At 41.1% G+C, this 26,722-nt stretch overlaps 5 protein-coding genes across 5 annotated transcripts; 1 reads left to right on the forward strand and 4 right to left on the reverse strand.

Moving 5' to 3' along the window:
- Nucleotides 1-205: 205 nt before the first annotated feature.
- LOC104437815 (protein EARLY FLOWERING 3) lies at nucleotides 206-5,595 on the forward strand. Its single transcript, XM_010050857.3, has 4 exons — nucleotides 206-1,136; nucleotides 1,667-2,466; nucleotides 4,103-4,154; nucleotides 4,228-5,595. The coding sequence occupies exons 1-4, from the start codon at nucleotides 921-923 to the stop codon at nucleotides 5,254-5,256; spliced, it is 2,097 nt and encodes a 698-aa protein (XP_010049159.1). The 5' UTR covers nucleotides 206-920; the 3' UTR covers nucleotides 5,257-5,595.
- A 317-nt stretch (nucleotides 5,596-5,912) lies between these two features.
- On the reverse strand, nucleotides 5,913-8,900 carry LOC104439962. The gene is made up of 5 exons (XM_039309800.1): nucleotides 8,790-8,900; nucleotides 7,232-7,522; nucleotides 6,960-7,121; nucleotides 6,575-6,718; nucleotides 5,913-6,296 (listed from the first exon to the last, which is right to left on the reverse strand). The coding sequence occupies exons 1-5, from the start codon at nucleotides 8,898-8,900 to the stop codon at nucleotides 5,913-5,915; spliced, it is 1,092 nt and encodes a 363-aa protein (XP_039165734.1).
- Nucleotides 8,901-13,859: 4,959 nt separating this feature from the next.
- LOC104439963 lies at nucleotides 13,860-16,704 on the reverse strand. Its single transcript, XM_010052961.2, has 6 exons — nucleotides 16,594-16,704; nucleotides 15,241-15,525; nucleotides 14,968-15,129; nucleotides 14,817-14,870; nucleotides 14,583-14,726; nucleotides 13,860-14,243 (listed from the first exon to the last, which is right to left on the reverse strand). Exons 1-6 carry the CDS (start codon nucleotides 16,702-16,704, stop codon nucleotides 13,860-13,862), a joined length of 1,140 nt encoding a protein of 379 aa, XP_010051263.2.
- Nucleotides 16,705-20,336: 3,632 nt separating this feature from the next.
- Nucleotides 20,337-23,172, reverse strand: LOC104439964. Its single transcript, XM_010052962.2, has 7 exons — nucleotides 23,008-23,172; nucleotides 22,209-22,295; nucleotides 21,667-21,957; nucleotides 21,388-21,549; nucleotides 21,237-21,290; nucleotides 21,004-21,147; nucleotides 20,337-20,720 (listed from the first exon to the last, which is right to left on the reverse strand). The coding sequence occupies exons 1-7, from the start codon at nucleotides 23,170-23,172 to the stop codon at nucleotides 20,337-20,339; spliced, it is 1,287 nt and encodes a 428-aa protein (XP_010051264.2).
- Nucleotides 23,173-24,041: 869 nt separating this feature from the next.
- LOC104439965 lies at nucleotides 24,042-26,474 on the reverse strand. Its single transcript, XM_039309801.1, has 6 exons — nucleotides 26,298-26,474; nucleotides 25,329-25,604; nucleotides 25,072-25,233; nucleotides 24,894-24,947; nucleotides 24,544-24,729; nucleotides 24,042-24,422 (listed from the first exon to the last, which is right to left on the reverse strand). The coding sequence occupies exons 1-6, from the start codon at nucleotides 26,472-26,474 to the stop codon at nucleotides 24,042-24,044; spliced, it is 1,236 nt and encodes a 411-aa protein (XP_039165735.1).
- Nucleotides 26,475-26,722: the final 248 nt, after the last annotated feature.

The raw sequence follows: 26,722 nt of genomic DNA on the forward strand, positions 1-26,722 counted from the left end.
GTCCTGTTTCCATCATGACGGCGGGGGTTGACAAAAAGACAAAAAAAACCTACGTTTAAAGCTAAGCGTTGGACAAAGCGATGTCTTAATCTTAGGCAAGGAAGCCACATCATCATATTAAATATCAAAAAGGGCACTTCTAGTCCTGTCCAGACGGGGCCCACGCCTACTTGCGCTTTTTGGCCACTTTTTCTCTCTCTACCTTCTCTCTCTCTCTAAGGAAGACGATTGAATCGCTTTTGATCCTTATCTGGGCGAATCCCTAATTCTTCAACCTCGACACCCTATTCTTCCCTTTCCACATTCCCCTCCTCTGCTTTTTCCGTCTCCCTCGAATCTGTTCCTCCACTCGTCTTCTGCACTGGCACCGTAAGCCCTCTTTCCCGTTCCGTACAATCTCCTCTGTTATGATATCTGTGCTTGTGGAAAACGTGTGGTCTCTCCTGATCGAGCGCGAAGAACCGTTCTTGGCATCTGGGTCTGGCTGCGTCAGGGCTCTGCACGCGGGCATCGACGCTGGAGAGCTAGTTTGCTCGTGGGTTCGGGAGGAAAAGGTCTTTCGGCTATCTGGGTTCGTCTGGGTCTGAGTTTTGATTGAGTCGGTGTGAGGCGTCTGGAGCGCGAAGAATCGTTTTTTGGCTTCTGGGTCTGGCTGCATCGGGGCTCGGCACGCGTGGGTCGATGCTGGAGAGCTGGGTGAGTCGTGGTATTTGGAAGGGAGGGTCTTCCCCCTATCTGGGTCTGTCTGGGTCTGAGTTTTGATTAAGTGGGTTCGTGTTGTCTGGTGCTTTTTTGTGTTCGGATACCCGGATTGGGTGGGTTTCTGTTTCTGCAAGAAAGGTAAGAGCCTGAAGTTAGATATCATGTCCAGTCTCTGTTAGAAGCACTGGTGATTAGGTGTTGAGTTGGGGAGAGCGAGGATGAAGAGAGGGAAAGATGATGACAAGATCATGGGGCCCATGTTCCCGAGGTTACATGTGAATGATACAGAGAAAGGAGGGCCAAGAGCACCTCCGAGGAACAAGATGGCCCTTTACGAGCAGCTCAGCATACCTTCTCAAAGGTTTGGCTCGGGGATGTTGCCTCTCAATCCCAATAATAGCAGCAATTTGGTTTCTCCAGCATCTTCGAACCAGGTAAATGATATGATTGGTATTTCTTCCTTCGATTGTAGCGTGTTTGCTTTGAATTCATTACTGTTTAAGTCATGTCCTTGAAAAAGTATGCCTGATCTTTTAGCCTGAAGTTACTGTTTTCTGTGGTAGGTAAGTTTTCAAGAAGCTGTCAGTTTGTCAATAGTTGCTATAGATATTGTAGATTTTGGTGATACACCGTTGTTCTCATAAGTGGTTGATCTGTGGTGTTGGGAAATCTGTTAATGGACTGGATCGAGTGATGATAATCGGTAGTGCTCTGGGATTTTAGTTTGTCATGTCAAAAGTGAGTCACTTATCATCAAAACATTTATCTGGTGAACCTCTCTCTTAAGGTGTTTCCTTCTCTGGTGACCTTAGGGATTGGTGTACGTTTTGTTTTTATGTTAATGAATCGAACTATTCTTTGCACAAGAAAATGCTAATTGGGGTGAGTTTTGTCATTCTGGTGTAAGTTGATATGGGAGAACTATTACTTTTTACAATTCACTAAGACAACCATTCGATTTCAGGGGACTGGATCTGCCCGGAACTTGTATTTCCCACGTCATTTGCCTCCTTCAACTCCAACTCATCTTTCTGAGAGATTGAATGCTGGCAAGTCGGGCGGCACTAGTCCAGCTAATTCGCTGGCACGAGTGGAACAGAGAAAAAATGCTGGTGATGGAGATGATTTTATGGTTCCCGTATATGTTCAGTCAGGAACAGGTCAAGGTAAAAACAAGAATAGTAAGGCTGGGGATAATGCTACAAATTATACAGCGAAGATGCAAAGCTCCTGCAGTGATGATCCAAGAAGATCTAGCTCAGTAGGTCTCAGTTCAAGACAAGAATCAAACTTAGACGGTTCTATAAGATCCTATAGGAACATAGCCACTGCAGAGAATGGTCGTAGATCATTGAAGGAAGCTGATGCACCTCGAAATCCGGTTCTAGCAAGTTTTAGCACATCCCGTGGTACAGATGCACAACTACGACAGGGAAATGAAGATGGGTCACAATCAGATGAGCATGCACAAGATTTCGAAAATGAAGAAACTTCGAGAGACATTGAGAAGGGAATATCTTCCTGGTCAAGCCGTGATCCTCGTTTGGGAGAAACCCAAAGATGTCCACCTGAGCCTAATAGCTTTGGTAAGGAAAACTTAAATGAAACATGTGGCGCGTTGCTCATGGTTGACGCTGGCAGGAATGACGATGCATCCGAAGTCTCCATTGCAGATTCAGTGTCAGGCTTTGATATCTCTCCTGATGATGTTGTGGGGATTATAGGTCAAAAACATTTCTGGAAGGCCAGGAGAGCAATTGTCAAGTAAGTACCTTTATGCTTACCCTTGGATGGTTCATCCAGCTTTAAAATCTGAGGTTCTTATTGCCTTACTTTCAATTTTATGTGATTTTGTTCTTGCATGTAAATAAGAACTCCAAAGTACTCTTTTTAAATTGTCCTCTTTGGTTATGAAAGTTGAGTGGTCAGAACTTATAATGTTTAGGCTAAACTGCAAGATGGTCAAATTTTTAGGACATTGGATGCAATTCTCCCATTATTTTATTAGAATATGTATTGTGTATCTCAGATTTGGTCATTATTGTGTGATTGCTTCTTTCTTAGTTGTTTTGATAATAAGCCTTGTTATGACGGTTAGACAACTCAATTGGTTGCTTGTCCAGTCTTTCTAAACATTCAGATAAAAACTATTCTTCAATAATATGTTCTAACACGTTGTGATTGTTCTCCAAATGGTAAGGGAGAAATATTTTTGTTCATTTGTTCATTTGTTCAGACTTATATCAACCATATGAGTGTACCCTCTCTTGGGTTGAACTATAACTTGATTTTCATTTGAAACCACCGGATTGTGCTGCGTATTTGGACTTTATCCATTCTTTTGCTTCGACATTTGCTTTTGCTCTTAGTGTTAATTTGTTAAAAGGGTAAGGGACGTGCTGCAGCGTTGCTGCCTTCATATGTAGTATTGAATTTGTTTTCGATACCGAGATTTTGCTTCAAATTTCAACATTAGAGCATTAATTGATTTCAATCAGAAAACTGTAGTTCATAGATTTATAGTTGAGGAGAGTAACTAACGGTGTGGAGTCCCAGGGTCCCTCTGAGGTGGTATTTCATGTATTTAGCGGTGGATCGTCTGAGACCAGGTAGGTCGACTGTCCTATCTGGAGAATTTTTGCAAGGTGACCCTGAGAATGGTGGATCATCTCTCGTTCATTGTGCCTTCGCATTTTCTCTCAAGAAATATTTCTGTCTCCATCTTTTTTTCTGGTCTTGCCTGCCACATCGTGAGCATTCTCTAATAATGAGGGCATGGTGCGGCAGGGGACATGGCGGAGGGTAGTGCCGTGGTATGTCTGGGACCATTTCCAAGGGGTGAAAATGATATCTAGCTTGATCTTGGTGGATATGGTGACCAAAAGGATTACGTTTCATGTTGCACCTTGGTATTTGTGTTATTGAATTGGGTGCCTATCCATTCTTCGTTTATACAATGTCTAGGTATAATGTTGCTGTAGTGTATATACGTGCTAACTCTATGTTCTTGTTGTATTTTTTCATAGAATTATTGTCTGATTTTAGCATATATATCAGCTGCAGTCCTAGCTTCTCTGTTGTGCACGATATTTGATGTAATGGTAGTTTCCGTTGAGATAGAAAAATAAAGAAAGAAAATTTAGGTGCAAGGGTATGGAGATATCGAGGCAATGTTTGAAGTGCTTTTGTTTTGAGTGCCTGTGATTGTTCTGTTACTGTCATTCTTAGTATTGGCTAGATTTTGGATGAGTTAAGTTGGATGCTTAATGCCTTGCAATGTTTAGATCTATGCTATTGACCATCTGATTTGATTGGAGTATTCATCTGTCTTTTTGTGAGCCTAAGTCAATGAATGTGTTATTGTCTCTGTTTTGACATAACTCCCTTTTACTCATTTCAGTCAACAGAGAGTGTTTGCAGTTCAAGTCTTTGAGTTGCATAGATTGATAAAGGTACGCTGGATGTCACTCTTCAAGGAAATTATTTGGTGAAGTCTAGTAGTAACATATCTTTGTGCATTTACAGGTACAGAAGTTGATCGCTGGGTCACCACATCTTCTGATTGAGGATGTTTCTGGCTTAGGCAAAACTTCTTTAGTCAACTCTCCTGCGAAGAAATTTTCCGAGGACCATAATGGTGGATATCCATCACAAACTACAAACCACAAAGAGGAGCAGGAGAAGCCTGGCCACCAGATGGAGTGTTCTGCAGAGAATGCAGTCGGGAAGACATCAATTTCTTCTGTCAAAAGTGCCAATCAGCTTTCAGATTATGGGCCTGGTATGAGAAACCCACCTCTTGCACCCATTGTGCCTGATGTGAAAATGGGCCCATGGGGTTACCCTCAGCCATCGGGGCAGCAATGGTTGATCCCTGTCATGTCTCCTTCAGAGGGGCTTGTTTACAAGCCCTATCCTGTGCCTGGATTGACGGGAACAGCTTGTGGAGGATGTGGGCCATACAACTCTTCTCCAATGATGGCGAACATCCCAAACCCTGCCTATGGAGTTCCACTGCATCCTCATCACCAAGGATTTGGGTTCCCTTCGGGTGTTCCTCCACCTGGCCATAGTTATTTCCCCACGTACGGTATGCCCGTCATGAGCTTCAACGTTTCGGGTTCATCTGTAGAACAAACGAACCGGTTTTCCCGACCTGTCCAATACGGTCAAACGGGCCAATTATCTGGAGGGGAAGTTAACAATCTGCAGCATCAGAATTCATCTAACTTACCTAAGCAGAGAAAAGGATCAGTTGCTCAGATCAAATTCCAAGCCAATAAAGACAGTGAGTTGCAGGTGAGCACGGCAAGCAGTCCTAGCGAGAAACCACCAGAGGGACTTGGGAATGTCCAATCCTCAGACGGAAAAGAAGCACTCCCACTTTTTCCAGTTGCTCCAGCGGTTTCTGAAGGGGGATCTCAGCTTCGCGAGGCGGAGCAGCCTACAAGGGTTATTAGAAGTGTGCCTCACAACGCTAGATCTGCAACAGAGTCTGTGGCTCGAATATTCAGGTCTATACAAGAAGAGAGGAAACAGTTCGACTCCATTTAGGGGCTCGGCTGACTATGTTTGTCTCTCATAAAGTCATAAACTCGGAAACTCATTTGAGTTCTGAGCGTGAGAGCTTCTGTATTTGTGTTATATTCGTCTTTTGGTCCTTATAGATTGGTCTGTAAATTAGGTTATCCTATGTGGAAGTTCATAACCGGATTATATTTGTCATCTCGGTGTAAGTTGCTAGAGGTGTCTTTTGGTAAGGTAAATTTTGTTCCAGTGAATCGGTGCCTATATATCACTACAGTGTAACTTCCAATCGAATAGCCATCTTGTGTTTTGCCTGTTGTATCAGTAATTTTATCATTCCTTGTCTTTATCAAGGGAGTTGAGCTCATGACTGTTGGGTGCTGTAAAATCGCTCAACGATGACACGATTTCCCGGATTGATTTCGGCATGTACTCGCTTGGTGCCCATAAGTAAATCTCGACTTTTGAGCAGTTCTTTGTTGTGGACGTATTAGTGATGCTTGATGAGGGAACTTTTGACCTATAGCATTTGTCATCCCTGGGGAACCGAAAGGGGATGTGTAGGGGCAAAAGCTATTTAACTACTACTGAAGGGGAGTTCAATAGGTTGTGACCCCAAATGAAATTCTTTGGAAGGACATTTTGTTTGCTACACTTGCATGACATTCACATATTACTCATCATCATGGGCAGAAATGATTTTGTCCCGGTCCGCCGAAGTAGAACACAGGCTCGCCGACATACCCATCTCTATGGTTGTTCCCATTGTAGCAGTACACTTCATCACTATAAACCCCAACCCACTCCGGGTACTTCAGTGAGAGTGAGAAGTCCACGATCCTAACGTGGTTGATGTAGCAGGCATGGCCATGGAGTGCCCCTGAGTACTCCCCACTTCCCATGGCAGTTCTGGTGTGAGGAGTCTTCTTCACCATCGTACTGTACACTTGACCTCCCCAGTTGACCATTATGGCGCTGCGCTTCAGGTAGAAGAAAAGGGATCCTGGAAAATACCCGAGGACCAGGTTGTTCGTGAGGCGTAGCCACCAGTTGGTAGAATGAGGATCCTGGTTCAATGATAACTATCTCTGCTCAGAAATAATATTTCCAGAAAGAGGACTCGCAACTTTTTAAGTTAAACCTGAATTAATGGGCGAACACGATTCAGATGAAATTGTAAAATGGTTGGAACGGTTAAGTCAGGATTGACATGAAGAGCAAATCGTTGTCCAAGGGAACACGGACACCTTTGGGCATTTGAATGTAACTAGCCTGCTCAAACAGGGATTTGCCGATCCGGTCTATTGCAAGTAAAGAAGGCAAAGAAGATTGAGAATTTAAGTACCAAGAAGATGCCGACTGATATTTGATATTGTTCCCGTTCAGAAGATATCGGACCTAGAGCAGAGCCGAGGGCCACCTCAGAACTAGTTTGAACGAACCCAGAACAGGTCAAATCGAAGCAGCCTGTGGAAACGCTTCCATCAACCTATGTAATAGAGGAAAAGGAAGATAAGCCAACCAATTAAACGGTTCAGCTCCGCCCAGAAGGAATGGTCTATCATGATAGAGAACTCACGGTCCAATGTGTGAAAAGCCGACTTTGCTTATCTCCATATAATTTTGGGTTCACCTGGGAATAGGAAAATCTTTCTGAGCTATCTCAATATATAACCAACAACTAACAGGTTGTAAGTAAAAGAGACCCCGACTGAAATTGAAAGACAGACCATCCATCCTGCTTCAACACTTTCGTACTTATTGCCGGGGCCACCCAGAAGCCATATCTGGGCTGTAGTGAAGTCATCTGGCAAATCAAGGTTTGGATTCCATAAGTTTATGTCACTGGAAGCTCCTATGTAGTTGTACCCTACTGTCACAAGGATTGCTTGCTGCACAAGAAACATAGTGAAATAATATTACTAGACCCTAAAATGTGAGGGAACAAGTTTCTGTAAGCAAGTCAACGAGGGGCGTTCAATTCAGTTGAAGGAATGCTTACATCACGATCTTTTGTATAAGGAAGAGAGACTCGGGTTCCATTTATGACCACATTTCGAACATTTTCATTGAGGGTTGAATTAGCCACGTAGTCCTGTGAATGAGGATGGTACATTTTCCCAAATTGCTCGGGACTAGAAGCTCTCAACAAGTCTTGCCGCCGGACTCGTCGGATGGGAATAGTTCCCCGGGGACAACTTCCACTCTTTTGCCAAGTTTGAGCTATTACTGGTTTTGAGGACTCAACTTTTGTTGCTTTGTTTTCTGAAGGCAATTTAATGCTGGGTTCCATCTGCATTTTGAAGAAAGGATAGTAAATGAGGTTTCCAGGAAATCCCCACCCCCCAAAAAAAAAAAAAAAAAAACAAAAAACAAAAAAAAAAGAAAAGAAGAAAGGAAATATGAGGCTGCTTTCAATATGTGTGATGATAACGTGCAATCCGCTTGTTTGAGTTCCTGAGACTAGCTGATTTAATTAGAATAAAAGCTATTTAGAACTTATGAGTCTTGAAAAAATGTTGTCATCAAAATGTCAATTGTAAGTAGGAGAGCTATGGTTAGGAAACGGGCCTGAATGACATGCTCCTTCATTGCGGGATGGTCGAAGGCTGGTTGTTTGTGCATGTCAACACAGTCGATGATATCTCCATCTGCACTCTATCAATCAAACCAAAATTGGACATCAGTCTGCAACTTAATTTACTGGGAGTGAACAAGCTTTCATTAATTGTGTCCATTAAGTAGCTAACGAACAAAAGGGTGCCTTGAAAACTCACTTTCCTTTTGTGTGTCTGAGTAAGTGCGTGCGTGAGAGGAAGAGAGAGAGAAAGAGAGCAACTTTTCTGAAAGAACTCAAATTACAACCACATCCTCTACTTATCAACTCGAGCCAATGTATGAGTACTGTAGATTTGACTGCAGCAAAAAGATGGTTGCATGGTTGAAGTACGGTGCAACAAAAATACTGAGGACATGGAAGAAAAATTTAACATTTCTTATATGGTGATTTGTGGGGATCCCATATATGGCATTACTTTCTGACCAAAACTGAAAAAAAAAGAAAAACAAAAGAAAGAAAGAAAAAAAAAGAAAGAAAAGGAGAGAGAGAATAAAAGCATATCACGTATTCATATCATTAGTTCTATTTGGAATACAGCAAAATTGTCCTGGATCTTATGGCACATGTGCAGTTGATCACCAAGAGTGTAATCACTTTTTCCTGAAATGGCTCCAGAAAAACATGGGTTTTGTACCAAAAGCAAATGTTCAGCGATGGCTGTGGAACTGACTTTCATCACATTGTTATATGAAGAGACACCAGAAATGATTCAAAGATCGAGGTTTTATGAGATATTAGTGTAAGCTGATGCAAAGTAGCCGAAAATACAGAAAACACGTCGGAGAATTTTGTTGCCCTCCAAACAAAAGAAGCTTTTCCGGGCCAAGAAATCAAGGCCAGCGTCTCCTATTTAATGAAATTCTCACAGAATGGTTTTTCAAACCATGAATCAGTATCAGCAGAAAGCCTATTCAAAGAGGCGTTGAAGGAGATATGATACCTGAATGCTCTTCACTGCAGGCTTATTAAGAAGCCTGAGTCTTCTATCAATATCATCCTCGTCCACCGCAGCCTCTCTATTCATTGATTTTCTTGATGCACTATTAGCCATTGTGGCCCAACACAATGCCATAGCCAAGAAGAGCATAAATCCCACTTTCTCCATTCTTCCTTCGGCTTCTCAGCAGGAAAATGACTGAAGGGGAAGCGATTAAAAAAGATTGAAATGACACAAAAAATGGAAAGTGCAAAACCGATTCAATGTTTGTCCACGAAAGCCAGGAACCTTGCAAAATCCCAATTTGCCACTGTGATTGATCACTTGACACATTTGCTTCGGTTGAAACAGAAGGTACGCATTTACTAACAAACAGCCAAATAGAAAGAAAAGACAATGATACACCGACCAGATTGTTTCTTGTGAATTAAGTCAAGATTGACTGAACTTTGACTTCTTCAGTTAACGTCAACACAGAAAAAGATAAACTTTTATGACTTTTCTGCCAAATACCATTGTGTTCTTCACAGATTGCAGCAATGCACGATAAACTGACTGAAAATGACCTGCACTGCAAGAAAATTTTCCAGGCATGCTGATTAAGAGCATGAATTTTCTCTTAGCAGAAAAAGATCAGGGATCTAAAGTATAATTTAAATATGGGAAGTGCCAGCTCGTCAAACTTCATAAAAGGCCTTGTGATTATGGCATAAAAATCTACGAGATTTATATTTTGGACAAATGTGGCTTTCTCTCTCTTTTTTTTTTTTGGTTGAAACATATCACTTACATTTAACCAGCGAAGTTAGGAAGACAACCACAATAAACTTCTAAACACACCAAATCCCCAAGGGATTAGATAGCCAATTAGAAGGGAGGTACTCTAATCTATGGGCTTCGGCAATCCAATCCGCAAACTGATTGGCTTCGCATAAACCTGTTGACCTGAAGTGCTTAATAGATGGGATGAGAATGGTTTACTTCCACACATTTAAGCCGAGCCAGCAAGCCCATACAATCTTCAATTACTGTGTTATGGCTTCACCCACATGAGTTTGTTATGGTGTTCCGGCCTGGACTTCACGTTTAACCTGATGAGAAGCATGCCTCCAGGTTTAGTTTAGCCTGCCGGTTGATCAGGTCTGAAATTCTAAGACATATAAGAAAGGCTTTCAATTGGTGAAAAGGAAACGGAAAAATAAGTGTCCTTTTTCTATAAACTCTGTTCCTAACATCTGCCGTACCAGGATCAATCTGAAAAACGTAGAAACTAGCAGCCGCGGTGTCTAGTCAAGGGCACAACGCATTCCATCCAGGACCTCCGAAATAAAACTCAGGATCTTCAATATCCCCAAGGTTAAACTCTTCTGTGTAGTGGTCAATCTCTTCCGGGAACTTCAGGATCATCAAGTTGTCACAGACCCGTACCCTCGTCACTTATTTGCTCAATTCTTAAGGAAAACTGCATGCTGCCCATCCATGTTGAGGTGTGGGGCAAAAATTTCCCTATTCTTGAGCTATACACTTCGCCTCCCCACTGCACGGTCTGTGCAATTTGAGGTAGGTAGGCGAGTGGCTCGGGCAGGAAGTAACCAACATTCGTCTTCTCATCATATTGAACCCACCATTTATTGGTGTTTGGATCTGAAATTGCACGGAAAAGTCTTTGCCAACATCTTTCAATTCATCAAAGAAGCTAAAAGTAACTAATTTGTGAATTCTTCGAGTAGTATCTCAATGTGGTCATAGATCAGTACTATCTGACACTTAAGGGATAAAGTGTTATTTGATAGGGAAGGCCATCCTTTGTCCAGATGGGATGAATGGCCGTGCTGAGGGCCATCTTGCTGCTCGTTTGAACAAAACCAGGGCAAGTGAGATCAAAGCAGCCGATTTTTTTCCCAGAGTCAGCCTGATACACAGAAGAGGAAGATACAATGTTGGTTTTGCAATGTCATACCAAAGATAGGCCAAACAAAGATCAAGTCAAGGTGTGAATGGAAGCCCTACTTAGCATTAAAAAAAAAGGAAACATTTGTCCCAGTGACTGCCAATGAGACCTGGTATATTTGTCATGTTCATTTAAATGGAAAATGAGTTTGGATGATGAGTTAACTGTCCAATATGCAAATACACAAGTCTTCCAGTTGACATACATGCCAGGATTCAACTGAAAAGTTTGGAATCGTTAGGCGTTGGGTTAGAATTACTGGAAAGCAACTGTCACAAAGCTATCACTTCGGTTAATCTGCAAAGGCCAAGATCTGATACTTGTTTGGGAGAAAACCAGAGATGTCCACCTGAGCCTAATAGCTTTGGTATGGAAATCTTAAATGAGATATGTGTTGCTCATAGTTGACGCTGGCAGGAATGGCGATGCATCCAAAATCTTCATTACAGATTAAAAACATTTCTGGAAAGTCAGGAGAGCAATTGTCAAGTAAGTGCCTGTATGCTTAACCCCGGACACGTTCATCCAGATTTAAAATCTGAGGCTGTTATTGCCTTACTCTCAATTTTTTGTGATTTTGTTCTTGCATGTAAAAAAGATTCAAAGTATTCTTTTTAAATTGTCCAGTTTGGTTATAGAAGTTGAGTCATCAGAACTTGTAATGTTCAGGCTAAACTGCAAAAAGGTCAAATTTTAAGGACTTTGGATGCAATTCTCCCATTATTCTCTCCTTCATTGTGCCATTGTATTTTCTCTCTAGAAATATTTCCGTCTCCATGTTTTCTCTTGTTCTTGCTTGCCATATTGTGAGCATTCAGTAATAATGAGGGCATGGTGCAGCAGGGGACATGGCGGAAGGTAGTCCGGTGACATGTCTTGGACCATTTCCGAGTGATATGGTGACCAAAAGGATTATTTGTCATGTTGCACCTTGGTATTTGTGGTATCAGAAATGGATGCCAATCCATTCTGCATATGCAATTTCTAGGTATAATTTTGCTTTGGTGCATATGAATCCTGACTCTATGATCTTCATAGACTAATTGTCTGGTTTTAGAAAATATATCGGCTGTAGTCCTAGCTTTGGTATTGTGCACAGTACCTGATGTAAGGGTAGTTGATGTTGTGATAAAAAAAGATAGAAAATTTAGGTGCAAGGTTATGGAGATATCAAGGCAATATTTGAAGTACTTTTGCCTGTGATTGCTCTGCTACTGTCATTCTTAGTACTGGCCAGATTTTGGATGAGTTTAGTTGGATGCTTCATGCCTTCCAATGTGTGGAACTCCTCATAAGGAGTTATAGTAGAATTTGGGTAGACTGTTGTTCATCCAGATCTATGCTATTGACCATCTGATTTGATTGGAGTATTTGCTTGTCTTTTGTATGCCTAAGTCGATGAATTTTTTATTGTCTCTGTCTAGACATAACTCCCTGTTACTCATTTCAGTCGACAGAAAGTGTTAGCAGTTCAAGTCTTTGAGTTGCATAGACTGATAAAGGTACGCTGGATGTCGCTCTTCAGTGGAATTATTTGGCAAAGTCTGGTAGTAGTAACGTATCTCAATGCATTTACAGGTCCAGAAGTTGATTGCTGGGTCACTATATCTTCTAAATTGTGGGTGCTTCTGGCTTAGGCAAAACTTCTCAGTCAACTCTCCTGGGAAGAAATTTTGCGAGGACCATAATGGTAGATATCCGTTATAGTAGAATTTGGGATGTTTGCTTTTTCCTCTTTTGTTGACTTTTCAAACCCTCTTTCTTTCTTTTTTTCTTTTTTTTTGGTAAGGAAATATGAACCCTTTTATTTATAAAAGAAGATAGAACAAAAGAAGCAGAATAGTTCTTTTTCTTTTTTTTTTAAGCCCATATTTTACAAACATCCCAAACCCTGCTCATGGAGTTCCGTTGCATCGTCATCACCAAGGAATTGGGTTCCCTTCAGGTGTTCCTCCACAAGGCCAGAGTTATTTCCCCACGTACGGTATGCCCGTCATGAGCTTCAATGCTTCAGGTTCATCTGTAGAACAAACGAACCAGTTTTCTCGATCTGTCCAATATGATCAAACACGCCAATTATCCAGAGGGGAAGTTGACAATCTGCAACATCAGAATTCATCTTCTGCAACATCAGAATTCATCTAACACACCTATGCAGGGAAACGGATCAGTTTTGCAGTTCAAATTCCAAGCCAATGAAGTCAGTGAGTTGCAGGTGAGCATGTCGAGCAGTCCAAGAGAGAAACGACCAGATGGACTTGGGAATGTCCGATCCTTGGAGGGAAAAGAAGCGCTCCCGTTTTTTTCCTGTTGCTCTAGGGGCTTCTGAAGGCTGATCTCAGGCTCATAAGGCGGAAGAGCCAACAAGGGTTATTATAAGTGTGCCTGACGGGTAGATCTGCAACCGAGTCCGTAACTCGAATATTCAGGTCTATAAAAGAAGAGAAGAAACAGCTCAAATCCATTTAGGGGTTTGGCTGACTATGTTCGTCTCTTTAAAGTCGTAAACTCAGAAAACTCATTGGAGTTGTGAGCGTTAGTTTCTGTATCAGTGTTCTATTTATCTTCTGGTCATTACAGATTGGTTTATGTAAATTGGACATTCCTATATGGTTCATCACTATATTACATTTGTCATCTAGGTGTAAGTCGCTAAAGGTGTCTTTTGTTAAGGGCGAAGTAAATTTTGTTCCAGTGAATTGACGTCCTATATATCGCTACGATCTGACCAAAGAGCATTTTTGTGTTTTGCCTGTTGCATCAGTAATCTCATCATTTTCTTTAAGATATTCGAAAAGCTTGTGCCTATTGGGTGCTATAAATTCGCTCTGTATGATGCATGCGATGATGCATGAGGGTGGATTGTTTTCGGCATGTCCTTGCTCGGTGCCCATAAGTAAATCTCTCCGGCTTTTGGGCAGTTCTTTGTTATGGGCGTGTTAGTGATGCTCAATGAGGTAACTTTGGATCAAAAGTATTTGTCATCTCCGGGGAGTCTGAAAGGGATCTGTCGTGGCAAAAGCTATTTCACTTTTACTGAAGGGAGTTCAAAAGCCTGTGACGAGTGAAATTCTCTGAAAGGAACTTCTGTCTGCAATACTTGCATGACATTCACATATCACTCACTTACAGAAATTATTTTGTCCTGGCCCACCGAAGTAGAAAACAGGCTCATCGACCGGCGTATCTCTATGGTTGTTTCCATTGTAGCAATACACTTCATCATTGTAAACCTGAACCATTTCAGGGTACTTGAGTGAAAGTGAGTAGTCCACAATCCTAACGTTTTTGATGTAGCAGGCGCGGCCGTGGAATGCCTCCGAGTACTCCCCGCTTCCCATGGCAGTTCTGGTGTGAGGAGACTTCTTCACCATCGTACTGTACACTTGACCTCCCCAGTTGACCATTATGGCTTTTTGCTTCAAGTAGAAGAAAAGGGATCCCGGAAAATACCCGAGGACCAGGTTGTTCGTGAGGCGTAGCCACCAGTTGGTAGAATGAGGATCCTGGTTCAATGATAACTATCTCTGCTCAGAAATAATATTTCCAGAAAGAGGACTTGCAACTTTTTAAGTTAAACCTGAATTAATGGCGAGACCCAAGTCCAATGAAATTGTAAAACAGTTTTGAGTGGCTAAGTCAGGATTGACATTGAGTATAATCGTGATTTGTCGAATATTTCCCCACTTAGCTTTGTCGTGGTCATGCCCAAAGGGCAAATCATTGTCCAAGCGCACAGGGACACCTTTGGGTAGTTGATTGTCAAACTAGCCCGCCCAAGCAAGGATTTGTCAATCAGGTCTACCGCAAGTAAAGAAGGCAATGAAGATTTATAACTTACGTACCAAGAACAAACCGACTGATATCTGATATTGTGCCCCTTCAGAAGATATCGGGCCCAGGGCAGAGCCGAGGGCCACGTCGGTACTAGTTTGAACGAACCCAGAACAGGTCAAATCGAAGCAGCCTGTGGCTTTGCTTCCATCGACCTGAGTATAAAAGAAATGGAAAAAACACGATCAGTTTAAGATTCACCTCCGTCCAAAAGAAATGGTCTATTACGATGGCAGAGTACTCACTGTCCAATGCGTGAAAAGTCGAGTCTGCTTATCTCCATATAACTTCGGGTTCACCTGAGAATAGGAAAATCTTTTTGAGCCATCTCAAGAGATAACCAACAACTAACCGGTTATAAGTGAAAGGGGCCTAGACTAAAACTGAAAGACAGACCATCCATCCTGCTTCAACACTTTCATACTTATCGCCGGGGCCGCCTAGAAGCCATATCTGGGCTGTAGTGAAGTCATCTGGCAAATCAAGGTTCGGATTCCATAAGTTTATGTCGCCCGAAGCTCCTATGTAGCTGAACCCTGCTGTTAAAAGGACTGCTTGCTGCCCAAGAAACATAGCGAAATGGCATTACTAGACTTTGAACGTGTGAGGGAACAAGTTTCCACGAGCAAGTGAACAAGGGGCATTGAATTCAGTTAAACGAATGCTTACAGAACGATCTTGTGTATAAGGAAGAGAGACTTTGGTTCCATTTATGACCAAGTTTCGAACATTTTCATTGAGGGTTGAATTTGCCACGTGGTCCTGAGGCTGATACATTTTCCCAAATTGCTCGAGACTAGAAGCTCTCAACAAGTCTTGCCGCCGGATTCGCCGGATGGGAATAGTTCCCTTAGGACAGCTTCCACTCTTTTGCCAAGTCTGAGATATTACTGGTTTTGAGGGCTCACTTTTTGTTGCTTTGTTTTCTAAAGGCAATTCAATGCTGGGTTTCATCTGCATTTGAAGGAAGAAAAGTAAATAAGGTTACCGAGAAATATCCCAAAAAGAGAAGAAAGGAAAAATCAGGCTGCTTTCAATATATAAGATCAAAATGTGCAATCCACTCATTTGAGTTCTCTGAGACTAGCTGGTTCAATTCAAATTTGAGCTATTTAGAACTTTTCAGACTCAAAAAATGTTGTGACCAAAATGTCAATTGTAAGTAAGAGAGCCAAGGTTTGGAATTGGACCTGAATGACGTGGTTCTTCATTGCGGGATGGTCGAAGGTTGGTTGTTTATGCATGTCAACACAGTCGATGATATCTCCGTCTGCACTCTATCAATCAAACGAAAACTGGACATCAGTCTGCAATTTGATTTAGTGGAAGACAAGATTTGATTAATCATGTCCATTAAGTAGCTGACAAACAAATGGGTGTCTGAAACGGCACTTTTCTGTTGTGTCTGAGTGAGTGCGTCAGAGAGATGGATGGGTGCAACAAAAGTACTGGGGACATGGAAGAAAAATTTGACATTGTGATCCAATATATGGCATTACTTTCAGGCCAGAACTGAAATGAAAAAAGGGGTGGGGTGGGAAATGCATATCACATATTCATATCGTCAGTTCTATTGAGCGGTGAAATACAAATTGGAATACAGCAAAACTGTGCTGGATCTTATGGCACATATGCAGTAAAACTCCAAAAATGTTAATCACTTTTTCCTGAAACGGCTCTGGAAAAACGTGGGATCTGTACCAAAAGCAAATGTTCGATGGTGGTTCTGGAACTGAGTTCCATAACATTGTTATATAAAGAGACACGGCAAATGATCGAAAGATTGAAGTCTTATGAGATATCAGCGTAAGCTGATGCAAAATGGCCGAAATCCTGAAAACGGGTCGGAGATTTCTTTTGCCCTCCAAAACAAAAGAAGTCTTTTCCGGGCCAAGAAATCACGAAAATGGCGGAAAAGGCGGGTGTCTCTGGTTTGATGTAAATCTCACAGATTGGTTTTCCAAACCATGAATCAATATCAGCAGAAAGCCTATTCAAGAGGAGTCCAAGGCAATGTTATACCTGAATGCTCTTCACTGCAGGCTTATTAAGAAGCCTGAGTCTCCTATCAATGTCATCCTCGTTCTCTGAAGCCTCTCTGTTCATCGATTTTCTCGATACACTATTAGCCATTGTGGCACAACACAATGTCATAGCCAAGAGAAACATAAATCCCACTTTCTCCATTGTTCCTTTTGCTTCTCAGCTGGAAAATCACTAAAGGGGAAGGGATTATAAAGGATTGAGACAACACAAAAAAGGGAATGTTCAAAAGAATGCAATGTTTATCCAAGAAAGGCAAAAACCTTGCAAAATCCCGATTCGCCACTGTAATTGCTCACTGGCCATATTTGCTTCCGTTAAAAACAGGGAAGTACTCAACTGCCAACCTAAAGCCAAATCGAAGGAAAAGAAAAGGGTATCCTGATCAGTTTAACTGAATTAAAGACATGATAAGATTGAACTTTGATTACTTCAGTTCACATCAACACAAAAATAAGGTCAACCTTTATGACTTTTTCTGCCAAATACCACTGTGTTCTTTTAGCAGAAGAAGATCAGGGATCTGAAGTATATAATTCGAATATGGAAACTGCCAGCTAGTTATACTTCATAAAAGGCATTGTGATTGTGGTATAAAATTCATGAGATTTATATTTTGGACAAATGAAGATTCACCGATACGTATTTGTTATTGTGTTCCGGCGTGGACTTCATGCTTAACTTGATGAGCGGGCTCCGGCCAGCTCCAGAGAATACAAGCTTGAGCCATGCCTCCAGGTTTACTTTAGCCCGCCGATTGATCAGGTCTAAATTCTAAGACATGTAAGAAAGGCTTTCGATTTGGTGAAAAATAAACGGAAACATTGATGCTGCTTTTTCTTTAAACTCCGTTCTTAACATCCGCCATATGAGGATCAGGCTGAAAAGCAAGAAACAAGCAGCCGCGATGTCTAATCAGGGGCACAACTCAATCCGTCCAGGACCTCCAAAATAAAACTCAGGATGTCCAATATAATCCCCATGAAGAGATAAAGTTTTTGGGGATTTTCGCATCACATCTACGCTGTCAATGGTACAATGTTACTTTAAAAATGTTAACCAGAACTCAAAGGCTAACGAAACCCAAAAATGAATAATAAATCCACATAATAAGGGTCATTAAGTGCAATTATGATTCTGCAAAACTTCCTCTCTGTGTTAAATATGAATTACCAAAAAAAAAAAAAATCCCAACAATGCAAATTTGTAAAATATGGTAGACAAAGCTATTCAATTTTTTGTACCAAAAAAAAAAATTTACCAAAAAAAAGCTATTCAATTTTAATGACACAAACTTTAGACACAATCGAGCACACAAATACCAGTGTTACCTTGTAACAAGATCTGGTCTGGCTTGAAATCAAATATCATCACATGTAGTTTTATACGGCAGTAAATCTTTTCAGAAACTATTCATAGTTAATATATACAAACATGGCAGTAAATAAAACTCAAAATATAGATTGATGCCAAATCAACTAAGGGGCAAATCAACTAATGTCAAATTGATGGAAAATCTTGTTAGTTCTTTGGACATCCAGCATAGGACACATCACAAGGAAATTCAATTTGCATCAACATTATTGACTAATTACAAATAATAACCTAGAGATTAACACATCACGATCTTCTATCTCTTCACTTGACAGTCAACACATGAATTAGAGCGATGATTAACATAGTAATTTTCTTTTTTGGAGTGAACTGATCCAATAGAAAATGATGAAAGAAAAAAACAATGCGTAGAGTGAGAGTTGTACCTTTGATCTCACAATGACTAAGCTCAATGAGAGTAACCCTATTCACAAACTACATAGAGACGGGTCAAAGATTCGAACTCATACTCGACATTCAAGCATGTCAAAGTCCTTCAAATCAGTCCATTTTCTTATTTTCAATTAACATGACAAAAACATCCACAGCGTCATTAAAGCATGGTCTATTAGCAAAAACAAGAATTCGGTATAACAACAAAACAGAACGTACCAAAGCTCAATTGAACGACACACATGGTAAAACTGATGGCGACAGCGACGGCTAGAGCGGCGGAATTAGAGGCATCAATTGTGGCAATGGCTATGACAGTGGTAGCGGCAACAATTTCAGTTTGAGAATCAATAAGGCTATTATCCTTAAAATTGTTAGAAAAATGTTAGGTAATACGAAAACATAAGAACCATTGGAAATCCTTTATTAAAATATGATAAAATAAAGTCAATCGTTTGAGGCTTGCAAGTATTGTTTTAAGGATGATTCCATCCCTTGGAATACGAAACTTGGTGCGATAGGTTCTAGCGACTATTCTCCCAAGACACAATGGGCATTATTCCATAATTCACATTGAATATTAGAAGGAACAGAACAATGTTATTCTCCTTTTAATACAGTATCTCCCTTTTGACCGTGTTTTGAAGTTTTAATTTTATATTCAAATAAAAGAGAGTAGTTAGGAAATCATTATAAATAAAATGGTAATTATTGAAGAAGATAACCGCTGCATAGACTTATAAAATAATTAAGAGTTTATGAAGAAATAAATAAAATGATATAAAGCCGTTATATGGCCATTGCAAAACCAACGCAAATTCGTTACACAATGGTGACTTTCATGGCAGTCATAAATATTTGAAAACTGCTAAAGTATCCAACACTTGGGTTTGATATGAAAATGGGCCCTTGGGGTTACTCTCAGTCATTGGACGCCAATTCTGCAACATCTGAATTTATCTAACATATCTAAGCAGAGAAAAGGATGAGTTGCTCAGATCAAATTCCAAGCAAATAAAGACAGTGAGTTGCAGGTAAGCACAGCTAGCAGTCTAAACGAGAAACCACCAGAGGGACTTGGGTATGTATAATCCTCAGAGGGGAAAGAAGCGCTCCCACTTTTTCCTGGTGCTCCAGTGGTTTCTAAACGGGACATCAGCTTCGCTGGGCAGACCAGCCAACAAGAGTTATTAGAAGTGTGCCTCACAACGCTAGATCTGCAACCGAGCCCGTGGCTCATATATTCAGGTCTATATTAGAAGAGAGGAGACAATTCGACTCTGTTTAGGGGCTCGGCTAAGTATGTTTGTCGCTCACAAAGTCGTAAACTCAGAAACTCATTTGAGATCTGAGTGTGAAAGTTTCTGTATCAGTGTTCCATTTATCTTTTGGTCATTGTAGATTGGTTTATGTATAGTAGCTAGTCCTATATGGAAGTTCATCACCATATTACATTTTTCATCTCGGTGTAAGTCGCTGAAGGTGTCTTTTGATAAAGGCAAGGCAAACTTTGCTCCAGTGAATTGGCGTCCTATGTATCGCTATAATGTAACTTCCAATTGAAGAGCCATCTTGTATTTTGGTATGTTGTATCAGTAATTTCATCATTTTCTTTACTAAGGGAGTTGAAAAGCTTGTGACTATTGGGTGTGGCAAATTCGCTGTGTATAATGCATGCGATGACCTGTGAGAATGGATCATCTTCGGCATGTCCTCGCTCGGTGCGGTTAAGTGAATCTGTGACTTTTGAGCAGTTCTTTGTTCTCGACGTTTTAGTGATGCTTGATGAAGGAACTTTGGATCTATGGTATTTGTCATCTCTGGGGAGTTGAAAGGGCATCTATAATGGCAAGCTGTTTTGCTTTTACCAAAGGGGAGTTCAAAATCTTGTGACTACAAATGAAATTCTCTGAAAGGAAATTTTGTCTGCAATACTGGCATGACATTCGCATCACTCATGGACAGAAATTATTTTGTCCCGGCCCGCCAAAGTAGAAAACAGGCTCATCGACGGGCGTATCTCTATGGTTGTTTCCATTGTAGCAATACACTTCATCATTGTAAACCTGAACCATTCCAGGGTACTTGAGTGAAAGTGAGTAGTCCATAATCCTAACATGGTTGATGTAGCAGGCATGGCCGTGGAGTGCCTCTGAGTACTTCCCACTTCCCATGGCAGTTCTGGTGTGAGGAGACTTCTTCACCATCGTACTGTACACTTGACCTCCCCAATTGACCATTACGGCGCTGGTCTTCAAGGTAGAGAAAAGAGATGCTGGAAAATACCCGACGACCAGGTTGTTCGTGAGGCGTAGCCACCAGTTGGAAGTGTGTGGATCCTAGTTCAGTGATAATTATCTCTGCTCAAAAATACTATTTCAAAAAAGAGAACTTACAACTTTTTAAGTAAAACCTGAATCAATGGGTGAACCCAATTCAGATGAAATTGTAAAATAAGTGGAGTGGTTTAGCCGGTTTTGACACATTTGGGAAGTTTAATGTCACTCGGCTTTTTTGTGGTCACGCCCAATGGGCAAATCACTCTACAACTAGCCCGCTCAAGCAAGGATTTGCCAATCAGGTTTACCGCAAGTAGAGAAGGCAAATTGAGAACGTAAGTACCATGAACATGCCGACTGATATCTGATATTGTGCCCGTTCAGAAGAAATCGGGCTCAGAGCAGAGCCAAGGGCCACCTCGGTACTAGTTTGAACGAACCCAGAACAAGTCAAATCGAAGCAGCCTGTGGCGACACTTCCATCAACCTGAGTAAAAAAGAAATTGAAAAACAGAATCAGTTAAAGATTCAGTTCCGCCCAAAAGAAATGGTCTATAATGATGGCAGAGTACTCACTGTCCAATGCGTGAAAAGTCGAGTTTGCTTATCTCCATATAACTTTGGGTTCACCTGAGAATAGGAAAAAAAATTTGAGCTATCTCAACAGATAACCAAAAACTAACGTGCTAAAAGTAAAAGAGGCCTTGACTAAAACTGAAAGACAGACCATCCATCCTGATTCAACACTTTCGAACTTATTGCCGGGGCCAGCCAGAAGCCATATCTGGGCTGTAGTGAAGTCATCTGGCAAATCAACGTTTGGATTCCAGACATTTATATCGCCGGAAGCTCCAATGTAGTGGTACCCTGCTGTCAAAAGGATTGCTTGCTGCCCAAGAAACATGGTGAAATGGTATTACTAGACACTGAACGTGTGAGGGAACAAGTTTCTATCAGCAAAATAAAGTGATCATGGGGTGCTGAATTCAGTCGAAGAAATGCTTACAGAACGATCTTTTTGATAAGGAAGAGAGACTTGGGTTCCATTTATGACCACGTTCCGACCATTTTCATCGAGGGTTGAATTTGCCACTTGGTCCTGAGAATGAGGATGATACATTTTCCCAAATTTCTCGAGACTAGAAGCTCTCAACAAGTCTTGCCGCCGGATACGTCGGATGGGAATAGTTCCCTCAGGACAACTTCCACTCTTTTGCCAGGTCTGAGATATTGCTGGTTTTGTGTACTTAATTTTTGTTGCTTTGGTTTCCGAAGGCAGTGTAATGCTGGGTTTCATCTGCATTTGAAGGAATAATAGTACATAAGGTTTCAAGAAATGCTCCAAAAAAAACAAAAAAAGAAGAAGAAGAAGAAAGAAAAAATCAGTCTGATTTCCGTATATAAGATCAAAACTTGCAATCCACTAATTTGAGTTCTAGAGATAGCCAGTTCAATTCAAATAAAAGCTATTTAGAATTTATCAGACTAGAATAATGTTGTGATCAAAATGCCAATTGTAAGTAAGTAGGCTAAAGTTAGGAAACGGACCTGAATCACATGGTTTTTCAGCGCGGGATGGTCGAAGGCTGGTTGTTTATGCATGTCAACACAGTCGATGACATCTCCGTCCACGCTCTATCAATCAAACAGAACCTGGAATTAGTCTATAACTGAATTTGTTGGAACTTGGAAGTGGACAAGCTTTCATTAATTATGTCCATTAAGTAGCTAACAAACAAATAGCTGTCTGAAACGTCACTTTTCTGTTGTGTCTGAGTGAGTAGGTGCGTGAGAGAGAGAGAGAGAGAGAGAGAACAACTTTTCTGAAAGAACTCAAATTGCCACTGCATCCTCTACTTATCTACTTGAACCAAAGGATGAGTACTGTAGATTTGATTTCTGCAAAAAGATGGGTGCATGATCTGCAGTAAGACTCGAAAAATGTTGTCACTCTTTCTTGAAATGGCTCCTCGAAAACACCCGGGTTGCACTCATCAGGCCCAGAGAGAATTCTGAACTAAATTACACGGGTTTCATACCAAAAGCAAATGTTCAAGGACGGCCGTGGATCTGAGTTTCATTACATTGTTATATGAAGAGACACCACAGATGACCGGAAGATCGAAGACTCACGAGATATTAGTGTAAGCTGAATGCAGAATAGCTGAAACCCTGAAAACGGGTCCGGAGATCTTTGTTGCTCCCAAAACAAAAGAAGTCCTTTTCAGGCCAAAAGATTATCAAAAGGGTGGTAAAAGCTAGCGTCTCACAGATTGGTTCTTCAAACCATGAATGAATGAATACCAGCAGAAAGCCTATTCAAGAGGAGTTGAAAGCAATGCGATACCTGAATGCTCTTCACTGCAGGCTTATTAAGAAGCCTGAGTCTCCTATCAATGTCATCCTCCTCCTCCGAAGCCTCTCTATCTATTGATTTTCTTGACACACTATTAGCCAATGTGGCCCAACACAATATCATAGCCAAAAAAAGCATAAAGCCCACTTTCTCCATTGTTCCTTTTGCTTCTCCACATGAAAATGTCTGAAGTGGAAGGGATTAAAAAGGAATGAAATAACAGAGTACACTAGCGATTTAAATGGGGGCCCTGGCGGTGGGTTGCTGGGCTAGTCTCCTCCGAGGTATAGGGCCCGACCCTCAGGAGCCTTTCGGGCACGGGGGGGTCCGTGGTAGAGTCCTCGGTTATCAAAAAATAAATAAATAAATAAAAAATAACACAATATAGTGAATATTCAAAAGGGCTTTGCTAACATAATAGTCCTTAAACCACTGTCCTTTTGGTCTAAAATAGACTATCATTCTCACAGTACATAAAGATTGTAATGTAATCATTTCTCCTTTTTGTGCAAAATACCATTGTATTCTTTACGGATGCACAAGAAACTGACCGCAAATAATCTGCACTGCAAGAAAATTTGCTGAGCATGCTGATTAAGAGCTTGAACTTTTTCTTAGTAGAAGAAGATAAGGGATATGAAGTATAATTTGAATAAGGAAACTGCCAGCTTGTTAAACTTCAATAAAGGCACTGTGATTATGGTATAAAATCCACAAGATTAATTTTTTGGAAAAATCAGGCTTCACCCATACAAATTGTTACTGTGTTCTAGCCTGGACTTCATGCTTAACTTGGTGAGCGGGCTAGGGCCAGCTCCAGAGAATACAAGATTGAACCATGCCTCCAGGTTTAGTTTAAACCTCCGATTGATCAGGTCTGAAATTCTAAGACATGTAAGAAAGGCTTTCAATCGGTGACAAATAAACGGGAAAATAAATGTTCCTTCTTCTTTAAACTCTGCTCATAACATCTGCTAAATGAGGATCAGGCCGAAACACAAGAAACTTGCAGCTGCCATGTCTAGTCAGGGGCACAACTCATTCCTTCCAGGACCTCCAAAATAAAACTCAGGATCTTCAATATAATCCCCAAGGTATCTCACATCGTAACACCTATACTCATCTGTGTAGTGGTCAATCTGTTCCGGGAACTTCAGGATCATTGAGTTATCACGGATCCGTATCCTCTTCACGTATCCACTCGATTCTTCAAGGATGGGGAACTGCCCGCTGCCCATCTGTGTCGAGGTGTGGGGCGTAAATCCCCCAATTCTCGAGCTATACACTTCGCCTCCCCACTGCACAGTTTGTGCAGTTTGAGGTAGGTAGGCGAATAGCTCAGGCGGGAAGTAACCAACATTCGTCTTTTCATTATATTGAACCCACCAGTTGCCAGTGCTTGGATCCTGAAATCGCACAGAGAAGTCGTTACCAATGACTTTCAATTCATCAGAAAAGCTAAATGTGACTGGTTTGTGAATTCTCCAGATAGTATCTCGATGTGGTCGTGGATAAGTACTATCTCACCCTGAAGAGATAAAGGGTTATCTGATATGGAAGGCCGTCCGTTGTTGAGATGGGATGAATGGCCGCGCCAAGGGCAACCTTGCTGCTTGTTTGAACAAAACCAGGGCAAGTGAGATCAAAGCAGCCGGTTTTTTTACCTGAGTCAGCCTGATACACGGAAGAGGAAGATACAGCATTGGTTTTGCTCTGTCGTACCCAAGATAGGCCAAACAAAGATCAAGTCAAGGTGTGAATGGAAGTCCTCCTTAATACTATTGAAGAAAAAGAAAATCCGTTGCAGTGACTGCCATCGAGACCAGGCATATGTCATGTTTATATAAATGAAGAATGAGTTCGGATGATGAGCTTACTGTCCAATATACAAAAAACCGAGTCTTCCGGTCGCCATAGACCCCAGGATTCACCTGAAAAGTTCGGAATCATTAGGAGTCGGGGCAGAATTAATTACCGGAAAGCAATTGTCACATGACTATCACTAGGTTAAACTAAATGATGAATTCATTTTGTTAAGCGGCGACTTGCACATACCGCCCATCCAGATTCGACACACTCATAATCTTGAAGAACGGCACTCTTTAGAGCAATTTGAGAAGTGGTCCATTCATCATCATATTCAACATGCGGGTTGAAAACTTTAATATCTCCTTTGGCACCAGTGTAACTATAACCTTCCGTGATCAATATGGCCATCTTGTATACAGTACAACCAATGTAAAAAACTTGAGTGTTGGCATGTACCGTTAATATAAATCACCCCAAATAAAAAAGTGCGAATGCATACATACAGAGTGATTACTCTGAAGGAGGTTTTGAATTTTATTCTCATCCATCTCAGTGCCTCGATGGGAATTTTGAGCCTTCTTCCTTCCATAGTCAACTGGCAAACTCGCTTTAGCCATGTTATTCTTCTGAATTCTTCGAATGGGTATGGTCCCCTTGGGACAGCTTCCCTTTTTTCGCCACAGCTGTGATGTCCTAAATATGGAGGAACTCGTGTCGATTTTCGTGAATGCTTCAGGCATTCCAGTCGTCATGATAGACGGATTGTCGCTCGGTGCCATCTAAATTATGAGAAGCAAGCTTGAAACATGATGAGAGCTGTGTGAATTTGTCACTACATAAAGGTCACCATTTGCTTCTTTGAAATGAGAAATGATTAACATCTCCCTCGTATATTTTATGTCAAAGATATAAAGGAGGAGGAGGAAAGGGAAAAGGAAAAAGGGTAAAGAAAAGAGAATAAAGTAACAAACTTTGAGTCCGACCTGAATTGTGTGATTCCTTAGGGCTGGATGACGAAAAGCAGGCTGCTTATAGATATCGATGCAATCAATGATGTCCCCATCTTCACTCTACCGGCACAAAGATAGTTGGTAGTCAAAGCCAGACTTTTCCGGCAAACATCTTAATGCAGATGATCTCATTATGCTCGCATTTCTTTTACTTAGGCCTGATTGCGATCTTAAAGCAAACCAATAGAGGACCGTGCGCAACAAAGTATCATTTAAGGCAATAGCTGGTCCAAACTACAGAACTGAAACTAGGCCTGTTCTTCGTGATCTTGGTTAAACAACTAAAATCTCATTTTCTGTCTCCTGTTTTGGTGCCTTTTGTAATATAGTCAAGCTAATGGTCTTCTACTTCCAAGGTTTGGCTTTATGTTGAACAATCCTTCATTAGCTGCTCCGTGAAAAGTAATGATGAAACTGAGAGGAGTATGTGAAGTAACTGATATAGTAAGGGCCTAAAAATACCTGAATACTCTTTATCGCATGTCTTTTGAGCTGGTTTATTTTTCCTTCGACTTCCATAGTCTTCTTGGATCGAGAAGTTGATGCTCCAGCCACAGCCCTCAAACTGATGCAAACAATTGCCAGTGTAATGCAGACCCTTTTCACATTGAGAACAGAAGAGAGCAGTCCGTTGCCCATTTTTATAAATTTATGTCTGAACTACTGAGTAATGTGAATAGATTTTGAGGAAAACACAACATGTCCAGGAAAGAGATGCTATTCTTTGTTGGTAAAAAGAAGGCAATCGCTGGCATGTGATTGAACTACATGCAGTAGCACAAAATGCACATGACTCACCTTCTTACCATCCAAGTCTCATGCATTCAAACTTGTAGTTCTTTTTTCGCATGGTAACACGCAAATGCAGCAGAAAATTTGCGTGAACT

Source organism: Eucalyptus grandis, chromosome 3 (genome assembly GCF_016545825.1).
Source record: "Eucalyptus grandis isolate ANBG69807.140 chromosome 3, ASM1654582v1, whole genome shotgun sequence".
NCBI lineage: Eukaryota > Viridiplantae > Streptophyta > Magnoliopsida > Myrtales > Myrtaceae > Eucalyptus > Eucalyptus grandis.